The following is a 13,638-nucleotide window of genomic DNA, read 5'->3' on the forward strand; positions in this document are numbered from 1 at the left end:
TCTAGTTCTGCCCTATTCTAACATTTAGCATACAAAACATTCACATGTAATATCAATTGCCATAATCATCGAAAATCGATGAAAATGGATAATCTACCTCGTCTCATGACCTTAAACACTGTATAAATATATAGTCAACTAAAGCGTCCACAAGATTTTTCAAAGTGATCTAGGGCCATAAGTCTGGCAGTAATTATCGCAAATCGTTGAAAATCAATAGACTTCTTCGTCTCATGATCCTAAACACTGTGTATTTAGCGTCTAGAGCATTCACCAGACATTTCAAAGTGATCAAGGTCCAAAACTTCGGCAGTAATTGTTAGAATTCATCTCATGACCTTAAACACTGTGTATAAAAATAAAGTCAATCAGATATTAACTTGAGCATCTAGATATCCTTAAGTGATCAAGGGAAAAACCTGACATTAATTTTTGGAAATCAATGAAAATCAATAGGCTTCTTCGTCTCGTGACTTTAAACACTGTATATAAATCAGATATTAACTTCAGCCTCCAGAACGTCCACAAGAGTTTTTTTTTTTTTTAGAGTGATCAAGTTCCATAACTCAGACAGTAATTATCAGAAACAGTTGAAAATCAAAAGGCTTCTTCCTCTGATGACCTTAAACACTGCGTAAAAATATAAGGACAATCAGATATTAACTTTAGCCTCAAGACATCCACAAGCAATTGTGGACGCCGGACTGACGACAATATATGACCACATTTCAATATGGGTGTATAAAAAGTCTAATATACAGGATACTGAAACAAGACATTAATGCTTTATCAACTACTCAAGCAAAATAAAAATACATATTAATTAATCATTTAAAAAGTACTGAAAATGCTATGTTTTGCATCTCTTGGATCTCCCCCCCCCCCCAAAAAAAAAATGTTCATGTTGTGTGCAATGAAGACTTAAAGAGTTAATGTGCTTGGTATTATAGCAGCATCAAAAATATTACAAAAATATAATACCTTCATCCGATTCTCCATCTTTAACTTCAGTCTTTACTGTAGTTGTAGTGACTGTAGGTAGAGTTTTAGGTTTCATTATACCCTTTAAAAACTTCTCTAATACATTAGTTTGTACATCTAGTAATAATGATCCCTATAAAACATAATATCATATTAAACATTGCGATCGATTGCTTCAATTAAACAATCTGATTGATTGATTGCTTCAATTAAACCATCTGATTGATCGACTGCTTCAATCAAACCATCTGACTGATCAATTCTATTATTAAAAAAATCTAACGTTAAGGAAATTACATTCATTGAATTATGTATAAATTTAAAACAATTAAAACTTTTTACCACCAGTAAGATTTGCGAAACTTTTGATTTTTGGGAATTACATAAGTTTCATATTCTAAAATAGAAATAATCCAATTCACTTACAAAGACATCTAACGTTTCACAAGAGAGAACTTTTTGTTCCCAAACACTGAAATCTGGTACACCACCCAGTCCACCATTACGTAATCTAACTTCCATCTCTAGTATTTCCTAGAAAATAAAATATATCATATTGGTGTGCAATGTAAAATACTGAAATTAATCTATAAAAACACAGATTATCAGGCAATATCTTTTTTCGAAAATAGATTCCAATTTAACTTTTCAAGCCTTATGATAAATGATTTTATCTCACAAGAAAAAAGAAAAAAGATTTTAATCGACATATAAACTTCATTGACAAATAGCTGGTATAATAACATAGATCTATTTTCAAAATATTTGAAACCCTAAAGGTGCCACTGTAATCTACATTTTTCAAGATTTGGAATCCATTCTGTTAATTTCCTTTAAGATTATAAAATACAAATTGAGACACATGAATCTCAGAATCTGACTGTTGGTGTGGATTCTTTGGGCTCAAAATGGCGATCATTCATTTGTCACCTACAGAGTATTGTAAAACTTTTTATGAGTGGAATCTTGTTAAAGAATCTACATTTGGATTCTATGCAAACAAAACCGAAGCTAAACAATACATGTAATAAACATACTCTTCGGATTCCTGCTAGAATTTCTACATCGCCATCCGAATCTCGTAACTCTAGATTAGTTCTGAAATGATAACAAACATTGACTTAACGATTAGAGTACAAAACTTTTAAAAAGTTTATCAATATCTGCTAACATTAATTTTGACAGGTTTAATTTAGGGGGAGATAATTTTCCAGGACACAGATCACATATCCAAAGTTATTATCTAATCTTTCTGGTCTATTTCACACATCAAGGGACAGAAAATAGAAGATATTAAACTGCATGTCACTTTCTTGAACTTTTTGTAACACTCCTGGACAAGCCAAGTCAAACTTTAGTTTTGTCATGTCATCAATAAACAGTTCATGTGTTTCTTGTAATATAACCTTACCTTTTAGATATATTGATAGCTTTTGTTATATCATCGTATCGTTTGGTTATTTCAGTCTTCAGATTACTTTCTCGTAAACCTTGTGGATGTAATGCTTTTATCAGCTGATCTAAATCTTTAACTGAATCATACTCAAACCATAGATTCTGACCAACATGGGGAAAACTGAAAACAATTGATAAAAACATAAGGCAACACAAATAAAATAAATTGTTTCTCGGGCACACTTGAGTAGACTTGATTTTTGGGTTTATGTTCTAAGTATGTACAATATATAACTGAAAGCAAAACCGTAGACAAGTAATGACTTTCTCATTAAAAAAAAATAAAAATACAAGGAGGGCCTCCCGCCCCAACAATTTTCAACAAAAGCCAAATTTTATTTTGCACCATCCTCTAGCCAGCAATGAGGTAAAAAAAAAAAAAGAAACCGCCCCCCTACAATTTCAGCTGTCAGTTGCCCGAGAAACAAGACATTTATTTTGTGCAGCCTAAAAGCAGTTGTAGGTCTTTCATGTTTTAAATGAATGATTCTTTCTTTCTTGCCATTCTCCCTGGGCTTAACACAATATTTAAACTTGGGGGAAGAGAAAAAGAGAAATCAAGTAAATGAAACGGTCTACCTCAATTAGTGTCAAAGTTATCGTGTTTCAAAGTCTTAATCAAATTGTATATCACTTTGCTTAATCTGAGCAGAAAAGGCTGCTTATTGAACTTAATCAAGGTATTGATGTTATGAAATTTACACCAAATACCATCACTCTCACTTTATCCTTGTCTTCAAAATTTCTAGGCCAATCAAATTTTTTATGTCGGCTTAGCTTGAGAAAATTAACATGATCGAATCAGTCAAGACATTCACCAAGTAAAGATCTAAATCATGTTTGAACATTCTAGACAGACAAACAAACCAATTTTAATGAGTTTCAAGCCATACATACCTTGGAGCAATTTGTGCATTCTTCTTAGGAGATTTTCTTGGTGTAACTTGAGGACTAACAGTTACATTTGATTTTTTAGGAGTTAATAATTTAGCAACAGATTCATCACCATCAGACTGGACATTATAACTGTAGTCATCTGTTACCCAGCCTTGAAAATAGAAAATATAACTCCACATTCTGAAGACTAGAAGGCTTTCTCAACATTTTCAATGTGTATAAAATATCAAATAAAATTTTATCAACAAAACTGAATTCTCCGTGACATTTTCTTCTCAAACAACCCAGATGCAATTTATTATACTATATAATACAGGGACATAACTCCCTAATGAAGAAATAAGAATTAAAATGAGTGGGGATTCAGAAGCCACTGCCAAGAATTGGCTTCAGACATAAGACCTAACCAAAAGTCTACATCACATTCAGAAACTGTCACAGCTACCTGTAGCAGTGCTAAAAAATCTTAATGAAATCTAATCATTTGTTATGAATTAAAATTAAAGTAATATCTTGTTATTTAGGTGTTTTATGTTGAAACTGAAAACTGCTAATCAATTTTTAAATTTGCTAATCAAATTTGGCAAAATTGGGCTTTTTGATTAGCAGTGCTGCTAATCATCTGTGAAAAATTACCGACAGCCCTGGATCTAGACAATTACAAGGTCACATAATGCCAATTTTCATATTCAAATATTTGAAGTCATAATTCAAACATATGATTCAACTGAAAAGATCAATTTTTGAACCACTGTTGATGCATTTTCAGATTTGTTCAAACTGTACATCTTTTAAAATCAATGTTTTCGTTTATCTGTTTGTTTATATCTAAATATTAGTTGATTTCATTGAATTAATATTAGAAAAACTTTCATGGGAAACAAACAAGAAGATTCAATTCAATTAGTTTTAATTGACATCAAATATTAACCAGTGGCTGCCAGGCAAGATACGCCCACATTTTGCAAGAGATAGATAGAGAACAAGCTAAAAACAAACGTGATTTTTTGTACAATCAGGGGCAATAATCCAGAAAGTAATGGTCTGAAATGTGCAAATATCAAAAGAGACTGAGATCTTTAGGATATAAAGATATGTTTTAAGTTTCATCAGAATTGGATAAAAATTGTGACCTCTAGAGGGGTCCACAACCTTCGTATTGCATACTTTTACACAATTTGCGTACCAAGAGCGGCCATTTTGTCAAGCAGTTTCATTTCTTTTTTCCCGAAATTCGAATTCAACCTTCATTATGGTGAAATGGTAAAATATTTAAACGGTTTTTAAAATCGGAAAAAAAATTCTGACCTCTAGAGAATCCGCAAGCTAAAAATGCGATTTTTCGAACAATCAGGAGCTATAATCCAGGAAGTTACATACGGATATACGCGATCTTAGTGTGTAATGGTGATATATTCACATGTTTTTTTAAATCGGATAAAAATTGTGACCTCTACATGGAAGTCAAGCTAAAAACATGATGTTTTGTATATTCAAGGGCCATAATTCAGGAAGTTACTATCCGATATGCGCAAATATCGAAAGGAACCAAGATCTTTGGGTTATAAACTTACATTTCAAGTTTCATCAAAATCAGAAGAAAATTGTGACCTCTATAGGGTCCACAACCTTGATACACCATATTTTTACGCTATTTGAGAACGAGGGCCAGCCATTTTGCCTGTCAGTTTTGGGCCGATTTTCACGAAATTCGAACTCAACCATCCTTAGTGTGTAACGGTGATATAATAAAACAGTTTTTTAAATTGGATAAAAATTATGAATTCTATAGGGTCCACAAGCTAAAATCGCGATTTTTTGTACAATCAGGGTCCATAATTCAGGAAGTTACGGTCCGATATGCGCGAATATCGAAAGGAACCAAGATCTTTGGGTTATAAACTTACATTTCAAGTTTCATCAAAATCAGAAGAAAATTGTGACCTCTATAGGGTCCACAACCTTGATACACCATATTTTTACGCTATTTGAGAACGAGGGCCAGCCATTTTGCCTGTCAGTTTTGGGCCGATTTTCACGAAATTCGAACTCAACCATCCTTAGTGTGTAACGGTGATATAATAAAACAGTTTTTTAAATTGGATAAAAATTATGAATTCTATAGGGTCCACAAGCTAAAATCGCGATTTTTTGTACAATCAGGGTCCATAATTCAGGAAGTTACAGTCCGATATGCGCGAATATCGAAAGGAACCAAGATCTTTGGGTTATAAACTTACATTTCAAGTTTCAACAAAATCGGATAAAAATTGTAACCTCTATAGGGGCTACAAGCTAAAAAGCGATTTTACGTACAATCAGGGGCTATAATCCATGAAGTTATGGTCCGATACATGCCAATAAATCGAAGTTTGAATAGCTTTGAAATATCATTGAAATAAGTGATTTATCTCTTGTTTAATAAAGACAAAAGTACATAGTTGAAATATCGCTAGTATAATAAACCAGTAATTGTTACTATATAAATGTGATATTAACAAGTGTTGGTATATTTTTAATATCTAAACAAATAAGAGATGAAACATAATCCAAATTAAGCAGAAATCAAAAATAGATTGTTGTAGATATCGTTTAGTAACACACTGTTGATATCCCCTGTAGAAACATTTTGGAGTTTAAAGTTATTTGACGGTAACTAACCTTTTTCTATATATAAGCCAGGTGTTGTAGAATTAAATATCCAGTATCTATTATGATTACGATCTGTTCCTATAGGTACTAGTCGCAATGTCTGTTTAGCAGCTTCAATACCATCCTACAAACACAAAATATACTTTTAAGAATTTAGAAACAGTGTCACAAATAAAAATAGACATTTTTATTTCCTTTTAGGACTGAAAAATATGTTCTAAACCGAAGATGTGAGTAGTTTTAAGTTTCACACTCTCAGAAGGTTCAGGGTTACTATTTCAAATACAAACATCCACAAACCAGGCTGGTTGAGAATTGTGGGAATAATATACAGTAGAATCTGTAAGAGCAGCCACTCCTTTTCAACGACATCTTGTAAACGGCCACAATAAAGTCCCCCCATAGAAATACTCATCTCTTTAATTTTAGTTATATCTGCCATGCCATCGTATAGCTGGATTAAAAGTTAATTGTAATTCCCCCTGAGTGGCTGCTTAATACAGATTCTACTGTTTCAGGGGAGTAGTTTGCCCCGACAGCTGTCTTTTCACCTACTCTTTTTGTAGATTCCACTGCCAAGAGATGTTTTACATGCACTACTAATTTGTACACAGAATCGCAGATTTTGAGTAGAACCCGATCAACCTGTCCCATTATTGCAAACAGGGAAAAAATTCTTAACGTTTTACTGTGACAGACCAAACTGGTATACAAATGCAGGACATTATGGTTAAGTCCAAGCTATATAATCACTATGACCTGAACAGTGGCTCAAACAGACTTCGATGGAGATTATGAAATATTACCTTGTAAGTCTTATCAAAGTTTTCTTTTTCTTTCTGTTTCTTGTATTCTGCCATATCTTTCTCTATCCTATATAAATAAATAAAATATTTATAGGGATGCCATGAACCAAGATTGACAAACTAAATCAATCAATAGGTTGATGTGTTTTAGTTGAATCAATCAAAACTCTGATATAAAACCAAATCCTGACACCAGAACTTTTTCAAAGATGGTATTAGCACCATTCATATCCCACCCTTTCGTAAATATTTTCACATTCCTTTTACCAAAAATAAACAGAATTTATTTGTAAAAGCGCAAATGTAAGACAGTTGTAAAATCTTCTAACTTCCTACATTTACTTAAACATACATTATGCAAGAGCTAAATCTGATTATTGCAAGTCTTAATTTAGGCTTCAGATGTTATAAAAATTATAAATTAGATCTTTATTTAAACAACAAGCCCAAAATCAACTCTGTAGACCAACGGATGGCTTGGCTACAGCTTGGATTTAAATAGGATTTCACTTATTGATTAAATCAAATATGGCGCACCCTGATGAGAATACGTCAGTTAGATCGAGGCTAAATGATAGAGTGTACTTAGCGAGGTCGCTGTAGAGTGTTTCCGCATGCCATTGAAAACTTTACTTGATAATCGAGATATGTAGGTGGAGTTAACACCTGCCAATCAAATGATCGGCCAAGGTTAAGGCACATTTCACTACCATTTCTAGTCTAATATTACAACAATGATAACGATGTTCAGAATAAAGTAATTTGACTGAAATTTTCAATATATTCTTCTTTCATCATCTACTTGTTATAGCAAGAATGGCCAACTCTCTATAAAAATCTCCCATAATGTATCTTTAAGAGATTGTAAGCAAAATTTCATTCTATGTTAACTTTTGGTTCTTTATACAGGTCTAAATACATAAAGGTCTGTCTAATCAAGGAAAAAGGTATGATAATTATTTTGTTGTCTATGGAGATAAATAATCTTTTCTTAAGGGCATTGCCATGTCTAAAATTCACACTGACTTTCCAAAATATTTCTCGGTGATACTTTAGAACCTGTCTCCTTTACCCCTAATAACATAACTCGTCAACGGAAAGAAACGATCACTTTACTGGATAGGTCAGGATAGTCAGTTAAAGGAAGGGTATCCATGACCTTGGTTCATATAAAAATAGCACCTGAAGTTGTTTTAAACGTCACAGTAAATATAGTAGCTCAGTTTTCTTTCTTTCTAATAGCCTTGTTTTGGTCATTTCCTGTACACAGCAACTAGAGGGAATTCCTTCAATCTCAAATAACCAGTCTTTTTGGCAGCTGTCAATACCGAAAAAATGGCTTGATTTGTTTTCTTTGGTTTGCGGGATGAAGATCTCATGTTATTTTTCACAAAATACACAGGCAGGAGCGACAAAGTCTACTCATTACTAATTCATGATATCTTATTTAAATAACTACAAATCATATTACTTATTACATGAATAAGTCACGATTTGAAAGGACCTTTTTTGTAAACCAAGGAAAACCATGAAAAAATTCAAGTTATACTCAACCAATTTGATTAAACTTAGTGTCACAGTGAAGCTTACATTCAGACGAACATTTCTATGGGACAAATTGTAATTATATGAAAGATTTTTTTTTTGCGATTTTCAGGATTTTTTGGGGCATTATTATTGGCATCATGAAAAAAATCTATCATTTTATCGAGGACTAGTTTAGGTATTTGCATGCCAAAAATCATTTAATAAGGATTAGGCAACACTAAGAATTTTGTAGATTTATGAAGAAAATTGACCATTTTTAAGCAGATTTCAAAATCTAATTATCCTTAAAACCACAAACTATGGCTTGAATTGTAGCTTCAGATGTCTTTTTAAAGATCCAACTAAATTTAAACATGGAACAGTGTTTGAAAAATAATATAAAATTAATTGCGAAGTTACCAGGACATGGCAACACCCTTAAACAAGTCTTTAGATGTTAATGGAGTGACCAATAGAAGAAACATAATGAATTGATTTTAACCTACTAAATAACTCATCCTTGACCAACCCCTACCACACAAACTTACTGTTTTCGTCGTTCATCTTCCCGCTTAGCTTTTTCAGCAGCAACTTTAGCAGCATTAACTCTCCGACTCCTTATTGTTGTTACTAGGTTATCTTCATCATCAGCTGATACAGTTTCTGTTGTTGGATTGGAATCCGAGTCAACTTTATCTAAGGTACCATAAAAGGCAGACATTACAAGTCCTATACAGAAGAAAATGATAGTCTAGCACCAAATGTTAGTGTAGCAGAAATAATGTCTATGTGTTATAGTATACTAATAGAGAGAGAGAGAGAGAGAGAGAGAGAGAGAGAGAGAGAGAGAGAAATGGGGTTTAATGTCCACTCGACACAAACTAGATCATTTCGGGACTAACACATACACATGGTTAAATTTTATTTCAATAATTCGCTTGCGCGTAGGGGTCTTTAGCAGTAGGAGGAAACTGGAGGACCCAGAGAAAATCCACAAGGTTGGACAGGCGATCCTACTCTTTGTCACGTACAACTGGGGAATCAAAATCCCGCCAGTTGACTCAATGACAGACCGTATGATACAGCGCAGCGCGCACATGCTAACCATTCGGCCATCCAACCCCCTAAATGTTATTATATACTAATAGTGGACATTATGTTATTATATATTAATAGTGGACATTCTAATTTAGTTATGATGTTAAAAAAAATTATCTGTCATATTAATACACATTTTATGTAGACTGTACATTTAAACCCAGACTGAACAAACAATCCAATAGAACAAAGAAAATACAAACAGTAACATATTCTCAAAGAAGATACAAAAATAGAAATGGCAAGGGCTGAAAGATATCAAGGAAATGTTCTGTTGTTCACCAATAACTTTATAGATGACATGAGAGAAACATGTAAATGAATTTAAATGATGGAAATCAAATAATTTGTAGAGAAATTGTACATAATGTTTAACATATTTTTCAATAAAGTCTATATATAAAAGATTTCGAAAAAATAAAGGCTTTTTTACATTATAAGTTTAGTTTCTGCTTTCTTAGGTTGATTATAAAATGAAGCTGATTTTAAATATGTGTTTACTGCAGTTAATTTTCTTTTTTTCAGTTTGCAGTTTCATTTCATATAGAATTACAACTGATAAAATTAATTTTACAAGTCATATTAATTACTATTTTTACCTGAAGTATTTTGTGATGTATTCGAGGAAGATGGTGTAGGATTCTCAGATTTATTTTCTTCCTTTTGTTGTTTATCTTTCTTATTTTTTTCATTCATCTCTCTTTGTTCTGCATATTTCTGTTTTCTAATAAATAAACATACATTGTTCATTTATTAATCAATTAAAGATACATTATGGGAGATTAGATAACGAGTTGGCAATTCTCACTATAATTAGCATTACCACATCAAAATTTCACATAACAGATGATGTGTTTTTCTCTATTTTAATGCATGCAGCCTGTTTCAAACATGAAGAAACTTTTTAAATTCTCAAAATCGGTTAATAAATAAGTTTTCTATGAACATTTTTCTCATCGCAGATGGCAACATTTTTCTGACAAAAAGTAATAGACTTATCTATAGGCAAAACACGCCCTCGAAATAGGGCTTTTTGAGGCTAAAATAGTCTTTTAAAGATCCTACAATAACTCTGGTAATATCAAAAGCAATAAGTTGAAATTTTGACACCCAGATGAAAAATAGACGACAAATTCAATTCTGTCGTCAAAATGCCTCTGCAACATACGCGTTCCGTGAGATGGTGGCCATCTTGGATTGCGGTTAAAACCGCCATTAAAATGTACTGCAATTATGAGGTCAGCATCAAATGACACTACACGGCTGTTAAAAATGCTTCATTCTGCACTCCATAAAGTAAGTTTGATCTACTTCATGACTTCAAAGAAAAATCCAAGATGGCCGACATGCCAGATTCCGTCACAATCGGGTGTCATTTATTCGGTGCTCAAAGTATGGGTTGTAATATATCATTGGAAAGGTATTGAAGAGGGATTACAGTTTCCAAATGTCCAATACCCACCAGAGAACATATTAAATAAAGAAGTTGTTTTTAGACATTGTTTATTTTGTTCAATATTTCAAAGATGAGACGTGGAATGTCGAAAGTTGATGCGCCTTCATGAAACTGCTTGCATCTTTCACAAATACATGAAAAATAGGTTTCAAAAGTTTTATATGATATAGGAATGCTAAATTCCCTCACATATTATAATTGGAAAATGAAATGAAAGATTATTCTATAATTATTTACCAAACATTTCATCAATAATCAAGTAGTCTAGCTTATATAGGCCCAGTAACCTTTACTGACAATCTAACATGTAAAATTAACTAATTTTAATTGAGTTACATTTTAATAAAAATAATAATTTTAATAGGCCTACTAGATTATTGAAAAAATTTTGGTAAATAATTATAGTTTTCCATAATTTTACTAATTATATTAATATCTAAAATTAAACAATTTTTATTGCGTTACATTTTAATCAAAATGATAATATTAATTAACCTACATGATTACTGATAAAATGATTGGTAAATAATTGTAGTTTTACATAATTTACTAATTATATTAATATCTAAAATTGATCCATTTTATTGAGTTTCATAATCAAAATGATAATATTATTTGATAGGCCTATATCTCTAGACTACTTGATGATTGATGAAATGTTTGGTAAATAATTATACTATTATAGTTTTAGTAATTCGATTAATATCTAAAATTAACTAATTTATGGGACATACATGTTTGTCATTCGGTTCCAAGACAACTGTCAAGTCAAATCCATACATAAATGTCAAAATAACAAGTGCTTTGTTTATATCGTGCGTGATAGCATCCATGGAAGGATTACCCGCCTTCCACCCCCTACAGCTGAAATGACATGCGAGTTTGTCCAATCAGACTCAACAAAGACAATCACGTGATGTCAACAATGTTCGTCATAGGGGAATACCATTTTGCTATGAATGGAATCGCCCGTGAAGTTTTCGCCGTAAGAACTCGGCTTGGCAATCAAACTTCTGCGGCTTATTCCTCAATGAAAACAGTTTTTATTACCGACGACACATATATCATTATAATCTACGATATTTCATAAAGGTTCTCACCGTTTTAAAATTCCAGCCGCAACATTGAGTTTTAGAAAAATTTGACTTCAATCTTTTAAAACATTTGTATCTCAAAAACTATACCCGCCATTTTGATCGGGAATGCCGCGGAACCTTGCGGGGTTCTTCCTGATGATTCGTTGAAAGTTTCAATGACGTACGTGAAGAACTTTCCGAGCTATGAGAATCCCCAGCGAGATACCGCTCAAAAACCCGGGCGTGCCGTGAACACTAATTAATTTGCTAATGGAAAAACAATGGCTAACTGCCAGTGACGTAATATTAGCGTGGGTATTTTATAACTTGTGTTTTGAGTGCATTATCAATAAAGAACAAAAACGAAACTTGTATCACTAGAAAGGTAATTTAATTGGCTTTTTATTCATATAGGTTAAAATATGTTGACACAAATTGTGAGTTTTTTATCGGATATTTTTTCTTGGCACTCTGTGTGCGAGGAGTGTAGGACACGGTCAATACGCTGACTGAGTGTCACACAGCGCTGAGGACGAATGTGGTAATGCTACTATAATAGTTAAAAACTGCATGATGTAAAGACAACTTGCTGAAAATTTCAGTCAAATTGATCCACTATGAACCGAGAACCAAGGGGATGAAAGTTCCGCTTAGCCTCGATCATTACTGAAGTCGATAAGACAAAACTAATAGTCTTGATTATCCATTTAATCGTTAATCACGAAGGAAAGTTTTGCAGCAAATCGGATTGTAATCCAACAAATATCGCAGGCAAGCCTTGACATCGAGAGCTGATTATGGTCTGGATAAGTTAATTAATATCTAATTAATAGTTTTTATAACATTTCAGGCCTAAAGAAAGACCTACAATAGGCCGATTTTGCTCTTGCATAATGTATGTTTAATTATAAATATAAGTCAAAACAAATAGTCTTTTTTAACAAAATAAAGAAAGATGTTGTTTCTCTGAAAAACTGGCCCTGATTTTGAGTTGTATCGAATGCTAACTGTCAGGGTTCTTTTACGTGCACATAAATGTGTACAGGACCTCAGTTTTTCGTGTCATCAGAAAGACTAGGCAGCTCTCTTTGCCATTAGCTCCGTCCTACACCACTGACAAGGGAAAATCATGCCGGATCAATCCTAAGAAAGTTTCTCGACCAACAAGGCTATAAAGCCAGCATCTTACTTACTGAGCCACCGCAGCTCCTTTTTAATATGGAAAAACAAAATGATCCAAAACCTGAAAATGTCTAAAACAAGAATATAATCTTCACTTACGTAAGCTTTACAGCTTGAACCTGTTTATCTTCCATATAATCTTGTACTGAGTAGGATCCCATAATACGTAAACATAAACCCTTTAATATAGCTAGTTTATCTGAAGGATCTAACTGATAAAATTCTTCATCTTCTAATTTCCCAATAATATTCTGTGCCTAAAATATTAATTCATAATTCTAATTTCAATCGGATTGTGATTTTCAAATAATCCTTTTCTGTTAATTCAAGTTAAATTTTTTAGTGCATCAGATATCACATGAGACTACTTTTATTACACCAAAAAATTCACCAATTTTCTCAAGGCAGCATTCTTCACAGAGACCTGATCTTCACGGTTAATATGTTTTGCTGACAACTGTTGTATATAAATGCTAAGATAGGATATTTCCACATGTTACAAGTAATA

The 13,638-nt window shown here is 32.7% G+C and overlaps 1 protein-coding gene across 3 annotated transcripts in view; it reads right to left on the reverse strand.

The window, feature by feature from the left end:
* The window catches only part of LOC126824710 (tyrosine-protein kinase BAZ1B), a 39,752-nt gene that overhangs the window by 12,816 nt on the left and 13,298 nt on the right, over nucleotides 1–13,638 (reverse strand). For 2 of the 3 annotated variants that reach the window (XM_050554041.2, XM_050554044.2), the window contains 10 exons: nucleotides 13,230–13,387; nucleotides 10,016–10,140; nucleotides 8,867–9,047; nucleotides 6,792–6,858; nucleotides 5,995–6,109; nucleotides 3,334–3,484; nucleotides 2,393–2,557; nucleotides 2,019–2,079; nucleotides 1,408–1,515; nucleotides 982–1,114 (listed from right to left, as the gene is read on the reverse strand). In XM_050554041.2, the coding sequence (XP_050409998.1) occupies nucleotides 982–1,114; nucleotides 1,408–1,515; nucleotides 2,019–2,079; nucleotides 2,393–2,557; nucleotides 3,334–3,484; nucleotides 5,995–6,109; nucleotides 6,792–6,858; nucleotides 8,867–9,047; nucleotides 10,016–10,140; nucleotides 13,230–13,387 (1,264 nt within the window). The remainder of the gene's footprint in view (nucleotides 1–981; nucleotides 1,115–1,407; nucleotides 1,516–2,018; nucleotides 2,080–2,392; nucleotides 2,558–3,333; nucleotides 3,485–5,994; nucleotides 6,110–6,791; nucleotides 6,859–8,866; nucleotides 9,048–10,015; nucleotides 10,141–13,229; nucleotides 13,388–13,638) is intronic. The other variant, XM_050554043.2, reaches the window with a different exon arrangement.

The sequence above is a fragment of the Patella vulgata genome, chromosome 6 (genome assembly GCF_932274485.2).
Source record: "Patella vulgata chromosome 6, xgPatVulg1.2, whole genome shotgun sequence".
Classification (NCBI taxonomy): Eukaryota; Metazoa; Mollusca; class Gastropoda; family Patellidae; genus Patella; species Patella vulgata.